Raw genomic sequence first — 22767 nt, 5'->3', positions numbered from 1 at the left:
GGATGGGAATGGACAGAAAGTGGACTTTATCTTCACTTTTGTTTAATAGTCACTGAAAAAAATCACTGTCGGGTATAGATTTTTTAGGTTTGGGCTTCTTATTAATGAATACTTCAGAACTATGAGTTTTAGGAATTGTTTCTCTAAAATTAATTCTGTCGTTTGTTCATTAGAGGCACAGCGTCACCGAGGGACAGAGCTCCCACAGGCATCAGAAGGCCTAGGCAGGTAATTCTTTACTTCTTTATTTCAAATGAATCAGAGAGGAACAAGTTTAGGGAGGAGGGAGCACTGGACAGCACAAGCTCTGGGTTTTTCTAGTCCCTGCTGAATCACTTTCATTATGACCACAGGTTAGTCCCTTCACTTCTGTGGGCCTCTATTTCCTCCACGGTATGTGACGGTCACGATTTGAACGTTCTATGAATATAAAATATCTAAGGATCTTATTCAAAACATCTTCACACAAAGCTTTTGTCGTACTCTGAGAAGTGTGCAATGGGTAAAGGCTCTATTGCCTAAGGTCTGGAACTTAAATTTGCAGTAATTTCTAACACTTGAGCACATGCAGTTTTCTTCCTGGTTGTGCAGTAAAGGGCAGGAAGTGAAAAGGAGAACATTCTTAATGCTCAAATTCAGTCAGAGTCTCATTCAGGATATACATTAGATGTGAATAAGTGTGAGAAGGCAAAAAGGTAATTTGAACCTGAACTGATTCAATGTCCTCTCAAGATTTCAAAAATAACTGTGCTCAGAGAATTAAACCAACAACTTATCTTTTCTATTACATAAGCAATACATGTGTATTGTAGTAAAATTCCACTGATATATAACAAATGTTAATATTTAGTGTATAAATGTTTTAATTTCAAACAAACCCTACCATTTGCTTAGAACAGATCTGATTGTTTATATGGCAATTCTTATGTCTTCAACTTACCTATAACCTTCATGAGAACCCGTTTACCATAACATCGCCCCTTCGGTCACTTTCTTTAGGAAGGACTGTGGAAAAGTCTATAAAAGCTTCTTCCTTCACCAGTTTGCAAGCTTTCATTCATGCATTCATTCGACAAATGTTTTATTGAACACCTAGTATGGATGTGGGCCAGGCTAGAGTTCAAAGATGCATGCCCTTTAAGATGGGCCTTTTGTTTGCAATAAATTTATAGTTCTAATGGAGAGACAGTACACAAATAATTGTTTCCGTAAGTACTTGGGCAATTTTAGAGTAACGCGTGGAAGTATGAAGAAAGCACAGAAGAGTGAGCAAGGACAGACAGGGAGGATGTTGGGGAAGCTTCCTGTGGGGACTAAGCCAGTCAGAGGACGCGGGGGCGGGGATGGATGGAAGAGAGAAGAATCCGAATTTCAGGTCCCTGTGTCAGCAGGAATTACTGTTCCTTCGCCATTTCCATCACAGAACTGCAGCCTAAAGTTCCACTAAAGATGGTCAAGAACTTGGAAATTGAGGCCCAAGGACAAAAAGAGAGGATGTCGAGTCCCCACTCCCTCCAGCCCGAGAGCTACTCTGAGTCCTCGAAGGGGCGGGGCAGACCTGGGGCGGGGTGATCGGGCGGGGATTGGTTGGGTGCAAACGTTGAGCTCTCCTCGTAGGCCGCACAGGACTGATCGCGAGGCTCCGGTTGGCTCTACAGGCGCTGAGCGGTCATTGGCTGCTGCGAGTCGTCTGGGCGACTAGGAGGAAAAAGAGAAGGGTGTTGGGCCTGGCTGGCGAACCCTGCTTTCGGACTGCTGGGCGGTTCCGCGGGGCGGTGTCCGGGGAGTTGCGGAGCCCAAGTGCCCGGGGTTCACGCCACACTCTGGAAGGTGCTTGAGTGGCCGGCCAGAGATCGCGGCCAGCAAAACCCGCGCGCGGGACCATGGGCTGCTTTTTCTCCAAGAGGCGGAAGGCTGGGAAGGACTCGCAGGCAGAAGGCGAGGAGCAGCAGCCGAAACAGTACAGCTGGGATCAGCGTGAGAAGGTAACCAGACTCCGGTAGCCACTGCGCTTAGCCCATCCGAGAGGCTCCGCGAGGATCCCTGGCAGCCCAGGCCTGGAGGAGAGCGAGCCCAACGGACAGCGCGCGCTCTCTCTCCCCTTCCTTCCCTTCTTCCCCTCCTCTCCGCCCCCGTTTGAAGTCGGGGTTGAGTGACTTTTTAGGGACCTGTGAAATACAGCGCTAGAGAGCTCCACGGAGGGCTGTAAAGCTCCGGAAGGGGCCTTAGAGCTCATTGTCCCAGTGGATGGACCCCTGGGGGATCTCTAAGTCTGCACCGGGACTTGCGCTGGCCTCCGGTCCTAGGGTGGACTTGAGGGAAGGAAGGAGATCCGAGAATGACCTGAATCTCAGATCTGCTCATTTCACCAGCAGTGTGGAGCGAGGTTTTTTTTTGTCCAGTCCTTCAGTTACACTTGGGGCTGATTCTCATCTCTTTCGCAGCTTAGGTTCTTGCTGTGCCTGTTTTCTCTTTTGTCCGCCCTAGCTGGAAATCTCTTTGGTGTCCCCTGATATATTCCACTGCTGAGTTTCCTCAATTATGAAGTGGGCTGTTTAATCTGCAGCTTTGCGTTCCCTCCTCTTCCAAGTCCCCTAAAGGAATAATGAAAAGCAAATCAGTCTTGGAATGTGTTAAGACTGTAAGGTGAAAATAACCACCATAAACCAGGCAGTATTTTACTTTTGCTTTAAATGAATGAAAACGCCCTTATTTTTACTTTTATATATAGATAGAAATGAAAAACCTTTGACAGTGACCACTAGTCTTGCACAAAACACAGTCATAAATTTCACAATGCTTCCTCTTTCTACAGTTCTCCATTTGTGTTTAGTAAAATACTTTCATAGACTTAGCAATTATTTTTCTTGTCCAAACAAAGTGAGACTTTTAAAAATGTTATTAGTAGTTGAGTTCTTGCTCAATGCAGCATCTTTACCCATGAGTTCTTTATAGTAAATTTCTCATAATGTTTCGGTTTCATAGACCTTCCCCCATGATTTCTGATCTTCAGCAGAATCTATTCATGTAAACTCAGTTCTGTAAGCATCAGATTTTAGAAATTGGACTCTTTTTTAGACTTTCTCAGCTTCATCTTTCTGCCTGTTTCTCAGATGCTTCTTGGATTGCATGTGCCTATCATTTAAAGTTATTTGGTGGACAGTTTTAAAAGATTCATTTGCTCTGCCTTAGTATTTCTAACAATGCTCATTATTCTTAAGCTGTCTGCCATAAAGTTGTGTATTTTCTTTTTATTTTGACTTGTTTTTGAAATCATAGACTAAACTTAAAGTGTTTTTACTTTTATTTACTGTAGACTTGGTTGCCCTCTGTCTTATAACTTCATAGTAAATTGTCTTACAGTTAACCTTTATTGTCATAATGTTGGGGTTAGTTGAAACTCATACATTAATCGTTCTCCTTTTAGATAAATGGATGTATTCAGTGATTTTTTTTTTCTTTTGCTCTTTGGCTAAGTAAATGCACTGAAAATAGAATGGTGGACACTAAGCATCTAAGCTTTTCACCTGCAATGAGTGTATAGTAAATTTTGAATTGTAGATTTTGTTTGAGCTTACAAGGGAACATTTTTTTGGGATTACTACTGGGTCTGTAGTTGCAGAGGTGTAAGAGATGTTACTAGATATGTAAAATAAGCCTTTGTTTCTGGGTAGGTATACAATAAAAATTAAAATCTTGATCAACTCATCAAATTTTTTCTAACTAAATAAGCTGTATATTCTGAAAACAATCCATATTTTGTACTATTTATTTATTTTTAAGTAATTTATTTTTTTACTGATTTATTAAAATTGATTAACTTTTGGGCAGTATTTGATTTCTCCCCTCAGGTGCATATTTTGTACTATTAAGAGAATTACCAGCTTACAATTTGAGACAGTGGAAATACCACATTTCCCAACATTGCTTTTTCTTTTTGGACTTTTATCTTTTGGAGTTACTAGGATTTCACTCCAGGGCCCTCATTTATGATAGCCTACTAAATTTTATATGAATTCAGATTTTTTTCTATCCTTACATCACATGAGGCCGATTTGGGCTAGTGTACAAATGTTCTATGTGGTCCAATGGTACCCTCACTGAGTTTAACATGGTCTTGCTTGCTCCTAGAAGATTTTAATTGTGCCTTGAAATGAATAGACTACACATACAATGCAGAGAACATAAATGAAATATGTTACATGTATATTAACAGAATGGTTTGTGTTAAAAGTTTAGACTTCTCTAATGTGATCATGGAATATAGCATACAGTTTCAAAGTTATATCAGACAATTACTACTCAACTTGTAAGAATTTAGATGTGAAAACAAAATGAATTGCCTGAAGTTTCCTTGCAACTTGGAAAAGTGATGTTTAAAATTTTCCTTAGGTTGTGTAATCAGAGTATTGTTACTGAGAGGCACCCTCTGGGTTTTGGTTTGTGTAATTGGGTCAGTCTTAGGGGACTGAAGGGAGGAGAAATTGTCTCAATTAGAAAGAATGTTTGGGGACAAAGTGTTGTCATGACAACTGACATACTGTAATCAACATTATAAGAATCTCAAGTTCTGTACTGCTGACTGTGGAAGAAAGCTTACTGTACAACTGCTACATTGACACGATGAGACGTTTTTTTGGCACAAGATCTTTGAGAAGACGTATTTTTGGCGTAAGATCTTTGTTTAAATCATTTAGAAAGAAATTATTTTATCCTTGTTATCTATATGCTGCCTCCCAGAGCTAGGCAAATCATTCCAAATATATGTATTCAAGGAAGACTAAAAAAAAGTTATCTCTGCCCTTGAATAGCTAACTGGCTTTACTTAATTAAAACAGGAAATATTTAAGTACAAACAAGGGAAAGACGGGTGGTACAGAAAAGTGGTTTTCATCTTTCAGTTATTCATACCAACCCTCCTCCTAGATGATAGAAGTGAGGACCAACCCTCTAAACAATAATGGCGTAAGTATGAAAATTGTGATTTTGAGTATGGACAACACATCTTGTATCCATTACATTTGTCTCATATTAAACAGAAACATACTAAATGAAAACCTTCTATCCAAAATTCAAATAAGTGCATTTTTTTCAGTGTCTGTCATGCAACTTTGAATAAAGAAGCCAATTTGTACATTTTAGATTCTTCAGCTATAAAATGGGACAGTGCTAAAGATTTCCCTACTGCTTAATAAGGTAAAGGCCTGGCCTGAGGAAGAGGGGTTAGACAGTAATGGTTACATCTGAGGCTACAAATTGGTCAAGAGATTGGGCAGGACAAAACCAATCTTAATACAAGGCAGACCATATTCACCAGATGTTCACCAGTGGAAGGAGCGGCTTTGTGAGGAACTGGTCTCCATGTTAGTCAAAACATTCAGACAGCAGTTGGATGGCAGCCTCCAGAAAGAAATGTCTACATTAAGTAGGGGATAGATGCTGTTTTTAACCTTAGGTACATAAGATGTTCTAGTTACCTACTGCTGTGTATATTAAACCACCCCAACACTTAATGGCTTAGAATGATGGCAAGGACTTGCTTTGTTCACAACTCTGCAGTTTGTGTCCGGCTTAGTCAGGTTGGCTTTCTGTTTTGTGTGGGATCAGCTGTGGCAGCTTGACCTGGAGCTGAAAGATCTGCTTTTGGTGTGACCCAGTCACAGAGCTGGCTGGCAAATTGATGCTGGCTTTTATCTGGGAGCTTGGCTGAGACCTCTCATGTGGTCCAGCTTTCCAAACGGTGTGATGCCGACAGGGTCAGTGTTCTGAGACTCCCCAAAGCTGTATGACTTTTCTATCTGGCCTCTTACGTGATGTAATTTCACATTCTACTGGTTCAGGCAGCCACAAAAACCCACCCAAGTCCAAGGGGACGGAATCTCTTGATGGAAGTGTCAACTGATTAATATGTTTTAAATCATTTACACAAAGTTGTTTAAAGACAGTAACTAGTTCTTTGTTTATTCATTTAAAAATAGCTTTATTGAGCTATAATTTGTATATCTACAATTCACCTTTCTAAAAATGTGCAATAGTTTTAATAAGTTCATAGATTGATGTTACCATCACTATGATCTAATTTTAGTACATTCTCATCTCCCACAAAAGAAACCTCTACCCATTAGTATTTACTCCCTACTACCCCCTCCAGTCCCTGGTAACCACAATTTTACTTTCTATCTCTACAAATTTGCCTGTTTGGGGCATTCCACATCAATGGAATCATATAGTATGTGTGGTCTTTTGTTAGCGGCTTCTTTCAAGTAACATGTTTTTGAGATTCATCCATATTGTAGCATATATCAGTACTTTGTCCCCTTTTATTACTGAATAACATTCCATTGAATAGGTATTTTGTTCATTTATTTATAAATGAATTTTATTTATCCATTTGTCAGTTGATGGGCATTTGGGTGGTTTCCACTTTTTTGACTTTTATAAGGCTGTGATAAACATTTATGTACAAGTTTTTGTGAAGACATGTTTTTAATTTCTCTTGGGTGTATACATAATAATGGAATTCCTGGTCATATAGTAACTCTGAGGAGGATCTGCCAAACTGTTTTTCAGTGTTTTACATTTCAGTTTCATTTTACATTTTCACCAGCAGTGTATGAGGGTTCCAGTTTCTTCATTCATATAAATTTTGATAAAGGGAAAAACAGAGAGAATAGAGAGTATATGAGACTGGTGTTTTAATTTATATTCTGTACTTAATTACACCTCACTGGTAAGTCATTTACCTTTTCCAGCCTCCAGTTTCCTAAGGTCTCTTCTAGTCCCTTAATTCTTTGTGCATCCCGTGAGGGGAGGTAATAAGCATCACTAGAATCCATCAGGCAAATGAGTAAATGAAGGGAATGTGATAGGATGTAAAATCAGATTGAGATTGCATGATAGGGAAAATCCTTTCTAATCCTAAAATTTCATAATTCTATTTTGTGGTTATATATTTAGCAACATGCTGAGCTAATATAAATATAGGACTTCACCTCTCATTGCCAATGTCTATATGATCAAGGTATTGGTATTTATTATTCTATAATTATGTGGCATGGCCATTTTCAACCCTGGTGATCAACGGGGTGACAGATGTCGCAGCCAGGTCACCCTCCCATCCAGTGGCATTTTCATTCGTGAAATAATCTTCCAGCTATATAGTTATAAGGCACTGAAACTTAACAATACTTAAATTTTCAATAATTTGTTTAATTTAATTTAAATGTAACTTACATGCAGAAAAAAAAGTTAATCTTTTTAAAGTATACAGAGCTGAGTTTTGACAAATGAATACAGTTGCATAACTATCACCCCAGCAAGATGTAGAACAGTTCCATCATCAAACATTTTTTTCCTCATACTGTTTTTAGTAACTTCTACCCTCAGCCTCAGAAGAGAGGTCTCACCAGAAACCAACCCCAGTAGCACATTGATCATGTGCCACACTTCTGGCCTCCAGAGCTGAAAAGTAAATTTCTGTTGTTTAAGCTATCCAGTCTGTGTTGTTTTGTCAGGGCAACCAGTCTCAGTCTGCTTCTATAATAACACAACAGAAATTTGTTTCTCACAGTTTGAGAGTCTAGGAAGTCCAATATCAAGGTGCCAGATCAAGCTTCTGGTGTCAGAGATAGTCGGACATTAGGTAAAGCTGTGAAAACAGATTTCATTTAGTAACTACTGACAGTAGGGAAAGAGCTGAGCTCTATTCCAGTTTATGCAGAGGTGGTTTGGGCCATTTAAAGGGAAAATGGAGGAGGGGAAAGAATGGGAGCTCAGTAGTATCAGAAAAGTGAAGTATTACAAAGCAGATCAATGTAAATGCCAGTAGGCTAGCTATGTTTGCTAGCTAGCAGTTATGGAAGTTAGGATTCTATCTACCCATTCAGACTGGGAGACCAAGACATTATCCTTCCGGATAATTACATTTCAAAGGTATGTGTATTGGGTCCTTGAGAAAAGATACTTCTGAGTTGTAAGAGATACATATTCACAATAAGTCCTTTTTGAATAAATGCCCTAAGAAAGAGGGGTCAGGGGCCTATCATCTGGTGTTGGCTAGAACAAATAGTTAACTTTGCTGACAGGGTTGAGTTTTCTCAGGCATTCTGGGGTTATCCTAGGGATGTGGATATGTCCTTGTGCTTCTAGAAGCCGTGGTAGGAGCTTGGTTAAGCCTAGTAGTACAGGGATTTGGATGGAGTTACAGTACTCCGAGAGTTCTGCAGTTCTCATTGCTGAAGGCCTGCTTTCTGGCTTGTAATCAGCCACCCTCTCGTGATGTGCTCATATGGCCTTTCCTTGGTGTATGTGTACAGAGAGGGAGGAACAAAGAGAGAGAAGGGGAAGTAGGAAGGAGAGAGAGAGAGAGAGAGAGAGAGAGAGAGAGGGAGAGATTGAGATTGAGATTTCTCCTTTTTCTTAGGGATACTAATCCCATCCTGAGGGCTCCACGTTCATGACTTCATCTAAACTTAATAACACCCAAAGGCCCCAACCTCCAGATAGCATCACATTGTGGGTATGGCTTCAACATGTGAATTTTGAAAGGGTACAGACATTCAGTCCATAACATAGTACAAGCCAACTACAGCAGCTCAGTAATTTTAAAGTTAAGAATGGATTTTATTTCTGTATTTGCAACAAGTCTTAACTACAAGTACTCATAGAGCACTAATTATGTTATAATTAATATAGTTGAAAATTCTCAGGTGCTATATATCTTATAATATATCGTATTATTTCCCATGCAAAAAAGTTAGCCAAATTCCTATAATAAAAAATTAAATACTAACCAATAATACTGTAATAAGTATTAGCTGTTTTATTTTTAAACTTGATCCAAATTACCCCACTAAATACTCAGATATGGATGTTTACAACTGTTTGAACTTGCTATCTGTGTCTTAGGCAAAGATAATTTTGGCCAGAATCTGAACCCCAAGCCTGGAAAATACAAAATTTTATATAAAAGTTTTAAGTAGTTTCTGGTAGTGAGAGAAACCATCAACTGAGACTTGATTCTTCTTGCTCTTGAATTTGAGGCCTTTTCCATACACCTGTTTGTGGCATTTCCCACCCCCCACTGTGGGAGATGGACTGGTGCCAAGAAAACAAGACCAGAGAATATTTTTACCCCCCTTAAGTTCTAAAGCAGAACTGACTTAAACCAATCTTATGTGTTCCTTTTTCCCACTTTAGGACCTAGACTAGATCAATTAGCCCGCTCCAAGACCGCATGACCATCTCCTCCCACTGGCCTTTTCAAATGGAAGGCAGCCCCATCATCTTTTTTCAGCAGACATAGGAAAGAAGAGAATGTAGAAAGGAGAGAGCCAGGACTGGCATTAAAAGAAGTGCCTCTGCCTAACTATAGTTATCTTCCTGCCCAGAAGCTGGCCAATTTGAACAGTCACCCAACTTGATGTCACTTAAGAACACCATTTTGTTCTTGATCAGTATCTCTCTTCTCTGGGGATGGAGTAGCGAATTGGAGGTAGAGCAGTGTGTGATTGTCACCTTTCACATTTGTTTATTCAAGGGATGCCTACCTCAGTTACACTCTAAGGTAACCAAGATTGAATCATTAAAAAATGAATTCATCCAAAAATCAACAATGTAAGAAAATAAATAAATATAAGTAAAATGGATCCAACAAGGATGTGTAGAATGCCTCTGTGCTGCCAGGCATTCTCCTGGGTGCTGGGGAAAACAGGAGGGAACAAACAGGTAATTCCTCCCTTTATGGGGCTTCTGTAATAATGGAGGGCAGGGAGAAGACTGACAATACATATAATTCATATATAGTGTGTCAAAGTGAAGCTAAAAGCTTTGGAGAAAGATAAAGAAGGTCAAGAGGCAGTGTTGGGGGAGGTGGTTCACTTTTAAATAGATTTATTACTAGAGGATTCCATCTCAATACTTATAATACAGTCAGAGCATAAACGGTATTTAATTAATATTGGTACTCAGAAAAGAGAGAGCAGACTTTTGGTTGAGGTAACCTGGAACGCTTCACAGAAAAAATTTGACAGATGGACAGGTAGAACTAGGAGGAGGCCTTCTGGACAAAGGAGACTCAGAAGGCACATAGACAAGTGACAGTGCTGCAGATCTCCTGAAGAATAAAGTTCCCATCCGAGGGCAATAGGAGACAGGACAAAAATGTAAGCTGCTGTCACATAGTGGTGACTTACACTGAAGATTTTCTCATACTGAACCACTTCACACAGCCTGAGATATCTCCAAATTGGTTGTGTTTTCTCTTTATAAGATTGCTTTAATATGCTTTTTTTTCTTTGCACGTACAGGCATGAGTGAAATGGACCTAACATTTTCTTTTGTTACATCTTTGTTTTTAGGGTCATGCTGGGGAGGCTAGAAGCATGAGCTAGGGCTAGTCCTTCTTTTTCTGCTGTTTTTAAGGCTTTGCATAAAACCAAATAAAGTTGGAGTCTGCTTATAAAACCATCAGGGCTTGGTGTTTTCTTGGTGGGAACACTTTACTGCTTCATTTCTGTAATAGGAATAGCTTCCTATTTACGCTTTAACTTCTTGAGTCACTTGTGGTCAGCTATTTTTTAAGTGATTCATTCATTTCATGGACAAGATATTTTAAAAATTGTTGGTATATGCTTGTTGATATTACTCTTTTTGACTTCTTTATAATTATATCCCCCTTTTCATTTATACTATTTGTATTTTCTTCTTTGCTTGATTATTCTTACCAGAAGTTTGCCTATTTTTGGCTTTTCCCCCAAAACTGCTTTTGGCTTTGCTGATGTTTGCTGTTGTGTATTTGATTTCAAAATCATTAACCTCTACTATTATTTTTATCTCTTTTTCTTCTACTTACTGTAGGTTTATTCTATTGTTTATAGTCTAATTTCTTTTTTTTTTAAAGATTTATTTATTTATACAAGCACTGGGTACAGTCAGAAGTGCAGGAGGGTGAGAGAATTCACCAGAGCCAGAGCGGGGAGCAGAACAGGCAGAAGGACCGAAGTACACTGCTGAGGGGAGCAGCGGGTGGCAGGAGAGGTGGCAGGAGAGGTCTGCGCGCCATGTGGGACCCTCCTCCAGTGGCCGGGGAGCAGCCGGGGATCAAATCAGCGCTGCAGAGGCTGTGGGCAGCTTCACAACCCAGCGCTCAACCGCTGTGCCACCGGGGAGGCCCTAATTTCTTTTTTTTAAGATTTATTTTTATACAAGAGTTGGGGTACAGGCCAGAGGCGCGGGAGGGTGAGAGGACTCACCAGAGAGAGCAGGGAGCAGAACAGGCAGATGACCAAAATACACTGCTGAGGGGAGCAGCGGGCATGACAGGAGAGGACTGCCATGACATGTGGGAATCTCCCTGGTGGACAGGGTATCGAATCTGCGCTGAGAGGCTGCGGACAGCTTCACAGTGCTGCACTCAACCTGCTGAGCCACCGGGGAGGCCCTATAGTCTAATTTCTTAAGCTGGACATTTAACTTACTGATTTTGAGAGGTTTTATTATAGCTATTTAAGGTTATAGGTTTCCCTCAAAACACCATTTTTGCTGCATCCCACATGTGATGCCAACATTCAATTCTAAGTATGCTTAGATTTTGATTGTGCTGTCTTCTTTAAGATGTTATTTAGCAGTATATTTTTTAAAAATTTTCAAATGTGGGAACTATAGTAAATGGATAAATTGTGAGGTATCACACAGTGGAAGTCTATGTAGTAATGAAAATGAGCAAAGTGTAGGTTATCGTTAGCAGTACAGGTGAACCTCACAGTAGAGGCTGAGAATATATATATATATGATGAATGCATTGAAATAAAGTTCTTAAAATAAGCAAAACATATAATTGGGTAATAAAATGGTAAAGAAGAACAGAGGAATGATAAAGCTAGGATTAGGGGTTATAAAGGAAGCCTTCTGGAATGGTAGTGCCATTCCGTATCCTTTGATTTGGGGGTGGAAACATAGGCCTTAAATTTGTATCTAAAATATATTGATAGGTACTTTCCTTATGTGTTAACTGCTCACAGAAATTATTTTTAAAACTAAAATAATTGGGAAAGAAATATTTGGTTGAGAAAAAATAATAATTTCATTTATTTGGTTACCTTCCTTCTCCAATATTACTTATTAAATCATCTAAACTATTCCCACTGGGGGAGAAAAAAAAACTTTTAAGAATCTTTTGTTAGTAATGTTGGTGAGGTTGTGGAGAAAAAGGAACTCTCCTGCATTGCTAGTGGGAATGCAAACTGGTCCAACCACTATGGAGAGCTGTGTGGAGATTTCTCGACCTATTAAAGATAGAGCTTCCATATGATCCAGCAACTTCACTCCTAGGTATTTACCCAAATGACACAAAAACTTTAATTCCAAAGGGCACCTGCATCCCTAAGTTTATAGCAGCACTATTTACAATAGCTAAGCTATGGAAACAACCCAAATGCCTAAAAATAGATGACTGGATCAAAAAATTGTGGTACACATACACAATGGAATAACACTCAGCATTCAAAAGAGATAAACATGTGCAGTTTGCAGCAACATGGATGGAGCTAGAAGGGATCATGCTCAGCGAAATAAATCAGAAAGAAAAAGAAAAATACCGGATGGTCTCACTCATAGCAGGAATATAGAAAACCTAAATAAGGGACCTGGAAAAAGACTAATTAATACAAAGTAAAAATCAAAATCAACAAGCAACTATAAACCAGAGACACATTATAGGTGGGGGGGAGGGGCAGGGAGAGGAAGGACTAGGGTCAAAATAAGGGGGGGTGCAACTGTATGGGAATATAACCAAATGAAAATGCATACATTGTGCAAAAATGAAAAATGATGTAAGAATTCTATAAAATAAAATATTAATCAAAAAATAAAACCTTCACCACTAAAAAAATCTTTTTTTCTCTTTTCATATTACTTTATTTTTTTAATTTTTTTATTATAAATTTCATTTGTATATTCCCCATACAACTGTGACCCCCTTATTCTGACCCCAATCCCTCCCTCCCCACCCCCACCCCCCACCCCCTATAGAGTGTCTCTGGTTCATAGTTGTTTGTTGATTTTGATTTTTACTTTCGTATAGTTATTCTTTTTCCTGGTCCCTTATTTAAGTTTTCTAGATTCCTGCTATGAGTGAGACCATCCGGTATTTTTCTTTTTCTTTCTGATTTATTTCGCTGAGCATGATCCCTTCCAGCGCCATCCATGTTGCTGCAAATTGCATGTGTTTATCTTTTTTGAATGCTGAGTAATATTGCATGGTGTATATGTACCACATCTTCTTGATCCAGTCATCTAATTTTGGGGCATTTGGGTTGTTTCCAAAGCTTAGCTATTGTAAATTGTGCTGCTATAAACATAGGCGTGCAGGTGCTCTTTGGAATTGATGTTTCTGTGTCCTTTGGGTAAATACCTAAGAGTGGAATTGCTGGATCATATGGAAGCTCTATGTTTAGTAGGTCCAGAAATCTCCACACAGTTCTCCATAGTGGTTGGACCAGTTTGCACTCCCACCAGCAGTGCAGGAGAGTTCCTTTTTCTCCACAACCTTGCCAACATTTGTTGTTGCTAGTTTTTTTAATATGTGCCATTCTCACTGGTGTAAGATGGTATCTCATTGTAGTTTTGATTTGCATTTCCCTGATTACAAGTGATGTTGAACATTTTTTCATATGCCTGTTGGCCATGTGCATTTCCTCTTCAGAGAAGTTTCTTTTTAGCTCTTCTGCCCATTTTTTGACTGGATTATTTTCTTTGTTTTTGTTGAGTCTCATCAGCTCTTTGTAGATTTTTGTGATCAGTCCTTTATCATTAGTGTTGGGTGCAAAAATGTTCTCCCAGTCAGTGGGGTTTCTCTTTGTTTTGGCTATTGTCTCTTTTGCTGTGCAGAAGCTCTTTAATTTGATGTAGTCCCAGCTGTTGATCTTTGCCTTCACTATCACTGCTTTGGGTGATGCATCTGTAAAGATATCTTTGAGGTGCATGTCATGTAGTGTTTCGCCTATATTTCCTTCTATATATTTTATGGTTTCAGGTCTTATGTCTAGTTCTTTACTCCATTTTGAATTGGTTTTTGTGCATGGTGTGAGGTAGTAGTCAAGCTTCGTTCTTTTGCATGTAGCGACCCAGTTTTCTTAGCACCTTTTATTGAACAAACTTTATTTGCTCCAGTGCATATTCTTTGCTCCTTTGTCAAAGATTAGTTGACCATAAATCTGTGGATTTATTTCTGGATTTTCTATTCGATTCCATTGGTCTGTGTGTCTGCTCTTGTTCCAATACCATGCAGTTTTGATGATTATGGCTTTGTAATATAGTTTGAAGAAAAATAATCTTTTGTTAGTAACTTCTAACTTAATTGCATGTTTTTGTAAGTTATCTATTATTTAACATCTGTTGAGGCTTTCTTATGGCCTCATACATGATTAAAAGTACATGTGGGCTTAAGAAAAATGTGGGTATACACCACTTGGATATGAAACTCAAGTTTAAATTTTATACATTCTTGTTGACTTTATCTTACTTTAGGTTTGGTCTACTTAACCTATCAAGAATTGAGAGAAACAGCCTTAGAAAACACTCTTTAGATTTTAGTTCACCAGTTCCTAGGGTTTGCAGAGGTTATGAGCAACTGTCATAGTTATTACCCCCTGTACACCACCCCCACCATTTTCCCCAGCTCTTCACCAGTACAGTATTTACTCCTATAGACATCTGATCCGCTGTCTGAGTGCCAGGAGACATAGGGTAAGCATTGTTGTCTCAAGATTTGGGAGTGGGAAGAAGCAAGAGCAGAAATCCCGGAGGTTCCTTTTCTGTTTTGTCCTCCCACATCCTACCACGGGGGTTTCTCAGAGTTTCCCCTTTTCTTGGTGTTTTCCTCATTTGGTTCCCTTGAGGTTGACCTTGGGCAGTGGGGAGCTGACAACTTGGTATAGGCCAAACTGGAATACTGTCCCTTTATATATATGCGAGCCACCTATAAAATCCTAGAAATGGAATTTTGAAAGTGCCTCAACACCTCTTCCCACATTAAGCCTATGTTACCTCCTGTATTTTCCCTTTTTGTGTCTAGCACTATCAACATCCAATCACATAAACCAAAGTAGTGTTTATTCAAACTCATGGGTGCAGATAATAGAAAATTATAGGGACCTTAACACAAAATAAGGGTATTATTTTGTGAAGCTTTTATTTCATAGGTGTGTGTACATGTACAAGTACTCATAAGTATGTGTGCTAAGTGACTGAAATGTGGATTGTGGTTAAGAAAAAAAGTTGACAAACAATTAACTAGAGGATTAGGAATCTTTTTTTTTAAAGATTTATTTATTTATTTATACAAGCACTGGGTACAATCAGAAGCATGGGAGGGTGAGAGAATCCACCAGAGCCAGAGCAGGGAGCAGAACAGGCAGAATGACAGAAGTACACTGCTGAGGGGAGCAGCGAGCAAGGCAGGAGAGGTCTGCGCTCCATGTGGGACCCTCACCAGTAGCCGGGGATCGAACCTGCACTGCAGAGGCTGCCGGCAGTTTCGCAGCCTAGCGCTCAACCGCTGCGCCACCGGGGAGGCCCTAGGAATCATTTTTGACCCTTACCTCCTACACCCATTCAATTACCAAATTTGCTGAGTATTTCTTCAATATTTCTCAAATTCATCCCATCCTCCACTTCTCTATTAGCTAGTGCTCTAGCTCTGGGCCTTTCTGGATGACTGCACTAACATCTCAGACCCATGCTCCATATGTCTTTATTTTTATCAAAGTAATCTTCCTGAAATGTGAACAATGATTATTTAAATTCTTTTGTGACATCTTATTGCCCACAGATAACTTCTGAGCTTAATAAATTGGCTCCTGCCTACCTCTCTAGCTTCATCTGCTCCTGTTCCAGTCTCATTGGTAACACCAAACCACTTTTAGATTTCCTCATACTCCCTAAACATTTTATGCTTTATTCTTTTGCTTTTGCCTGTTGTAGGAATGAGGGATTTTTTTACTGCTATCTCTTTTACCTGGTGAACTCCAGCTTATTCATTCTTACTTTGTACAGAAATTCTTACTCCCCCTCCTCCCCTGCCCCAGCTGTCCCTCCTCTGTGCTTGCAGAATATTCTTGGAATTTCTCATTACACAGCCAGACTGCTTTTTAATTGTCTGTTCATCTCAGTGTTTACTTCTTTTATGGCAAGAGTCAGTTGGTTATATTCACTTCAGTGCCTAAAACAATGTCTGGCTCACATTGGGTGTTTAGATATTGAATAACTGAAGATTCAAAAAGTTATATTACCTTTTTCAAGATGAAGTTGCTCAAAGATGACAAAATGTGACTACCACACAAGTACCTCTTTCATTGCCTCATGTCACAGGCCAGTACTCCAGTAGTCATGTCACACTGAATAAGTACAACATTTATTGTACAATACTGAACGTGTCACTTTAAGCTAGTTTCCTAATGATTAAGATGATTAAGTTATCCTTTGAATTTTTACATGCTGTATTGGAGCATGTTTCTGGTGCATGAATAGGTCTGCATGACATTTATCTATTCATAAAGAATTAAAACAGTGCATGTAGATTCAAAAGTAAATTATATATATATATATATATATATATATCAAAATGGTCTCTTACCGACTGTATTTGATAGGTCAGTTAAAAATTTAAAATATAATGTCAGATTCCAGGCATACGGTTTTTTTTAATAAATTTTATTTTTATATTCCCCATACAATTGCAATCCCCTTATTTTGACCCCAATCCCTCCCCTCCCCACCCCCCACTCTCCATAGAGTATCTCTTGTTCATAGTTGTTTGTTGATTTTGATATTTTCTTTCTTATAGTTATTCTTTTTCCTGGTCCCTTATTTAAGTTTTCTAGATTCCTGCTATGAGTGAGACCATCCGGTATTTTTCTTTTTCTTTCTGGCTTATTTCACTGAGCATGATCCCAGGCATATGGTTTTAAAAAGATTCTGTGAGCTTTAGTTTAGAATACCTAAGGATGTACATTTCCCTGATAACTAATGATGTTGAACATTTTTTCATATGCCTTTGGCTATTTGCATTTCTTCTTTAAAGAAGTGTCTTTTTAATTCTCCCCATTTTTTGACAACAAATGCTGGAGAGAATGTGGAGCTAAAGGAACCCTCTTACCCTGCTGGTGGAATGCAAACTGGTCCAGCCACTATGGAAAGCTGTGTGGCAGTTCCTTAGAACACTAAAAATGGATCTACCATATGATCCATTGATTCCACTCCTAGAAATCTACCCAGAGGACACAAAAACACTAATTTGAAAGGAAACCTGCATTCCTATGTTTATTGCAGCACTATTTACAATAGACAAGATATGGAAACAACCCAAATACCCCAAAATAGATGAATGGATCAAAAAGTTGTGGTATATTTACAAAATGGAATATTACTCAGCGATCAAAAAGACAAACTCATGCCATTTATTGCAACATGGATGGAGCTGGGATTACTCTAGCTGAAATTAATCAGAAGGAAAAAGATAAATATCAGATGGTCTCACTTATATGTGAAATATAGAGAAACAAAATGAAAGGTCAATAAAAAGTCAAAACTAGCAGCTGGCCATAGGTCTGAGGCATATGGCAAAGGAGGGGGAGGGAGGAGAGGCAAAACGGGAGGGATGGACACAAGGGACAATGGGATGAACACAAGGGACTATGGTGATGGTTCAGGGATGAAATGTATCTCAATCTGGGTGTATTTAAAATTTCAGAAGTTTTTAAAGAAGCAGAAGTAGTTTTAAAAGTGAAACATCTGAAAAGGAAAAAAAAAAAGGGTTAGTGCTAAAATATTCCCTAATCAATCCAGTATGCTCTGTGTGTGTGTACATGTTTGAGAGAGAGAGAAAAAGAGACAGAGAGAGAGAGAGAGAGAGAGAGAGAGAGAGAGAGAGAGAGAAGGAGGAAGAGGAGATAAGAGAAGAGGGGGGGATAATGGTTTCCAAACGTTTTTATAGTTGATAAGTTAAAACTGTACACAAACAATATCCAAACATTGTATTGGGTTGATTCGTCCTTAGTCTTTTTTAATGTATACATTTCCTCTCCCTTTTTGTCCTTTCATGCCTTTTATTTATAGGGGGAAAATATTGTCCTATTATTTTCTTACTGCATAGCAAAGTTAGTGACAATAGGAATGTATGTTTTAGCACTAACACCCAATAAGCTCTCAATTAACATTTGTTGAATAATGTTCGTAATACTCAAGGGCTGTGTTTTGTCCCTGCAGGTTGATCCAAAAGATTACATGTTCAGTGGACTAAAGGATGAAACAGTAGGCCGCTTACCTGGAAAGGTAGCAGGACAACAGTTTCTCATTCAAGACTGTGAGAACTGTAACATCTATATTTTTGATCACTCTGCTACAGTTACTATCGATGACTGTACCAACTGCGTAATTTTTCTGGGACCCGTGAAAGGCAGTGTGTTTTTCCGGAATTGCAGAGATTGCAAGTGTGCATTGGCTTGCCAGCAGTTTCGCGTGAGGGATTGTAGAAAGCTGGAAGTCTTTTTGTGCTGTGCCACTCAACCCATTATCGAGTCTTCCACAAATATCAAGTTTGGCTGTTTTCAATGGTACTACCCTGAATTAGCTTTCCAGTTCAAAGACGCAGGGTTAAGTATCTTCAATAATACCTGGAGTAACATTCACGACTTTACACCTGTATCAGGAGAACTCAACTGGACTCTTCTTCCAGAAGATGCTGTGGTTCAGGACCATATTCCTCTGCCTACCACCGAAGAGCTCAAAGCTGTACGCATTTCTACAGAAGCCAACAGAAGTATCGTTCCAGTGTCCCGGGGTCAGAGACAGAAGAGCAGTGATGAATCATGCTTGGTGGTATTATTTGCTGGTGATTATACTATTGCAAATGCCAGGAAACTAATTGATGAGGTAAGGAGCAAGGGGAAAGAGACATACATCTAGATAGAAACACACCACTTCCCAGAAAACTTCTGTACTTTTCAAATTGGCTATTAAAAATACTGGCAATCATTACATGGCAGTCCTCTGCCCCTGCAGATTTATCTGTAATCCTGTTGTTTAGACCTCAAAATACTTTCCCAAAATAACTTTTAAAAATGATTCAATTTAACAAGCACTTATGTGTAAATTACTGTTACTGTATTTCATTAATTATAGGAAGCACATGTTTTCCACATTTTTGTTTATTTGTAAGGCATCTTACAATTGATGGCAACTCAGAGCTGATGAAATATATGCTAGAGTGGAGATTTATTTTTTTAAAGATTTATTTATTTATGCATACAAGAACTGGGGTACAGGCCACAGGTACAGGAGGTGAGAGGATTTACCAGGGACAGAGTAGGGAGCAGAATAGACAGCTCCACTGAAACACACTGCTGAGGGGAGCAGCGGGCAAGACAGGAGAGGTCTGCTGTGCCATGTGGGTTAGCACCCTGGCTGGCCGGGCATCGAACTCATGCTGCAGTGGTTGCAGACAGCTTCATAGTGCGTGCTTAACCCCTTGCGCCACCAGGGAGGCCCTAGAGTGGAGATTTAAAGACAAAATTCTCTCTCTCAAAGGACTTCCATTCTTTATAATAATTGATTTCCATGGTAACTTAGAAAAGTCATACTGCATAGTAAAGCATAATTATTTAGTGAAGAAATTTATTAGGCACTTTAATTGGTTCAGGGGTGGGGAAGACATTTAGAAATGGAATTTTAGACCCTGTTGTGACTATGAGAGCAACCTCCACATTCCTTTTTTTCTTTGCTCTATTGCCCTGCAGATGAGGTGGTTATGGAAGAGTAGGTGGGTATGGAAGAGGAGGTGGGAGCTGGTATGGCAGAGGTGGTGGGCTCATGAGCAGTACCACTAACTGAGCTTCTGAATAAAGAAGAGTTCAGTTGGCTAGCACCTTCCACTTGAAAAATAACTGGGGATGTAGACATTAGGGGCTCTAGAAGCAGCAGTTCCTGTATCGGTGGGCTCGCCAGTGGGGAAGCAGCCGTAGGATGTACTGATTATCTATTAATCAGATATTCTTCAGGAAAAGTCTGTTTGAATTTAAAAATCAAACTGCCAGAAATGGAGAAGTGAATGAAAAACTCACCAAGTCTCTTTTCAAATGAATTTTTTTTTAAGGTGGAACAATTTAGTCAAAAGGAATAATTTTAGGATGAAAATATAACTCCCATCTGTAACTATGGACATTCTACAATGCAGAAAACCAATCTCTGAAATCTACAAAGTATAGCTGAGGTCTAGTTCTCAAAACAACAGAAACCAAAGTATAATTTTTAAGGCTTTGATATTTTCTCTTTTAATTATGCAAATCTGATTTAAAAAAACATGCGATGAATCTGGTATGATTCAGAGAAAGTGCTTCTAGTTTTTGAGCCATCTAATCACAAATTAATCCAACATCTAGATAAATATTTTCTTTACACTGTATGGTGATTTTTAAAAAATATACATACCATTTTGAAATGATGTATGCAGATTAAACTTTTTTTGGTAGGTAATAAGGAGTGGACATAAAGAATACATGACATTTAAAGAAAAAAAGCCATCAAAACAAACACCGTCTTTTTCCATGAGTCATTAGATAGTCTTAACCTTTGGTATGTGATATATGAAATGGCAATATAGTGTGCCATTGAAAGTGCTATGACCAGGAAGAGTGATGTTCTTTAGAAGTCCTTCTAGACTATAAAATAATTTAAAACAAAATTCCGCAATAACAGCAACAATAATCTTAGCTAACACTAATATAGTATTTACCATTATACCAGGCACTGTTGTAAGGGATTTATATGAATTCACTTAATTCAGAATAACCTATGAAATAGGTCTAGTATTTTCCTTTTTACAGAGAAGGAAAATGAACCACAGAAAAGATAAGGAACTTACAAAAAGTTCACTTAGCTGGTAAACAGCAGAGCCATGATTTAAATCCAGGTAACGTGACTTTGTAAGCCAGTGTTAGCCCTTAAGAATGAATGCCTCCCTGGTGGCGCAAGGGGTTGAGAGGCAACCTATGAAGCTACCCGCAGCCACTGAAGCACCACTTTGATCCCTGGCCAGGGAGCTACCCACATGGTGCAGCAGACCTCTCCTGACTCGCCTGCTGATCCCCTCAGCAGTGTATTTCAGTCAGTCTGCTTGTTCTGTTCCCCACTCTGTCTCTGGTGAATCCTCTTACCCCCATATCTCTGGCCTATACCCCAGTTCATGTATGCATAAATAAATAAATCTTTAAAAAAAAAAAAGAATGATGCTACTATATTACCTCAGTGGTAAAGGAAACTTGAATGCCTGGTGGAGCAGGAATGTGACCAAAAAGCACGTGTAGCTGAGACAAATGCTACCTTCCAGCCTAGAAGGAAACCCTGGGACTTTTTGGCTAGAGGTATTCTATTTAATTCTGAAAGTACAGAATTAAGGACGGAAAAGAGAAAAAAAAAAAAAGAAAATGCCAAGTATATGTGAAGACGATATCAAAATGGCTGAAAAAACCAGTTACTTACAGATTGAGAGAGAGATTACATATTTTTTTAAAAGATGAAGCTAGAATTCCCAGGAAAATGCATGTTAGAAGCTCATTAATTCTGAGATGAAAAAAGTAAACTTGAGTCATTCTCATATCATAACATGAATATCTTAGAACAGCTTAGAGAGGAACTCTTGTTAAACACTAGAATTACGAGAGCTCATTTTTCATTGTTTTTATAAATTCAACATATCATAATGTTTTTTGAGATCAGAAATATAAGACTTGGGAGGGTAGGAAGTCCAGAAAAGTTGGGTGAAGCAGAAAGTACACTATGTAGGGGGTCAAGAGAAGTTACTGGGCCTGAGTTTTCTCACCTAAAATTCAAATTTCTTCCTCTTACCTGCATCACAGATATGGACAGGATAAATTCAAGTCAAAGTAACTCGAATTGTGTGAAAGTAAAGTACTGCATATTTTCAAGTCTTTAAAACTAGAAGAATTTTCATGGGAAAAGTCCGCAAATATCTGCAGTGAAATATCAAATTAGATGCAGGTTCATAGTTCACTGTTTTTTTAATTAATTAAGTAATTTAATATCTTTTTATTAATATATAAGCCTATCTAAAGGTAGGTACATGTGGTTGTCTATTAAATGCCCATTGAATGAGCTCACACATTAGTTTCATTTTCAAAATGGTCAGAAAAGGCAGCATAGCAATGGTCTGGGGGAGGGCAGGGCAGGGTTATTGCTGAGACCTACTGCACACATTGTACTCTGCATCACTCTACCATATTTATCACTTCACTAAGCCCATGAAAAATCAGTCCTTTTATCTAAAATAACCAGTAGGATAAGAATTTAACTTGAGAAGCTTTAAGTGCATCTCTGATTTAATTACCCATTCTATTTGACTTCCCAGAGACAATTTTGTGTTTTCATTCCAATCTGTATTGATTACCTGTTTCAGTTTAGCATACTTTTTGGTCATGTTGCCCAAATATTTGAATCACATAGGAAGCTTATTTTCTTCTGATGTTTCCTTTAACATGTTATTGTTTTGTATATTATGTGATAACAAGCATACATTGTTTTTAGATAAGAGTATTTTGAATTAATCATCTTTTGTCAATTTACGTGTCTGACTATAAAATGATGTAATGAGCAGTTTAGAAAATTAGAAGCAGACGTAGAATTGATTCTGATGCTATAAGTAACTTTGCACTCATCATCTAGCAGTGATGTCCACGTAATTTCCTCCTACTTTAT

At 38.7% G+C, this 22767-nt stretch overlaps 1 protein-coding gene across 2 annotated transcripts in view; it reads left to right on the top strand.

The window, feature by feature from the left end:
- The first annotated feature begins 1686 nt into the window (after positions 1-1686).
- Positions 1687-22767, top strand: part of RP2 (RP2 activator of ARL3 GTPase) — a 39843-nt gene continuing 18762 nt past the window's right edge. Inside the window, exons 1-2 of one of the 2 annotated variants that reach the window (XM_054695761.1) lie at positions 1687-1985; positions 18265-18930. In XM_054695761.1, the coding sequence (XP_054551736.1) occupies positions 1884-1985; positions 18265-18930 (768 nt within the window). In that variant the 5' untranslated portion in view covers positions 1687-1883. Of the gene's footprint in view, positions 1986-4529; positions 4672-18264; positions 18931-22767 lie in introns of those variants that run through there. The other variant, XM_054695762.1, reaches the window with a different exon arrangement.

Source organism: Talpa occidentalis, unplaced genomic scaffold (genome assembly GCF_014898055.3).
Source record: "Talpa occidentalis isolate TD23 unplaced genomic scaffold, MPIMG_talOcc4v2.1 talOcc4.15, whole genome shotgun sequence".
NCBI classification, from domain to species: domain Eukaryota; kingdom Metazoa; phylum Chordata; class Mammalia; order Eulipotyphla; family Talpidae; genus Talpa; species Talpa occidentalis.
Note: the sequence above shows the minus strand (reverse complement) of the source record. Positions and strands in the feature narration are given on the sequence as shown.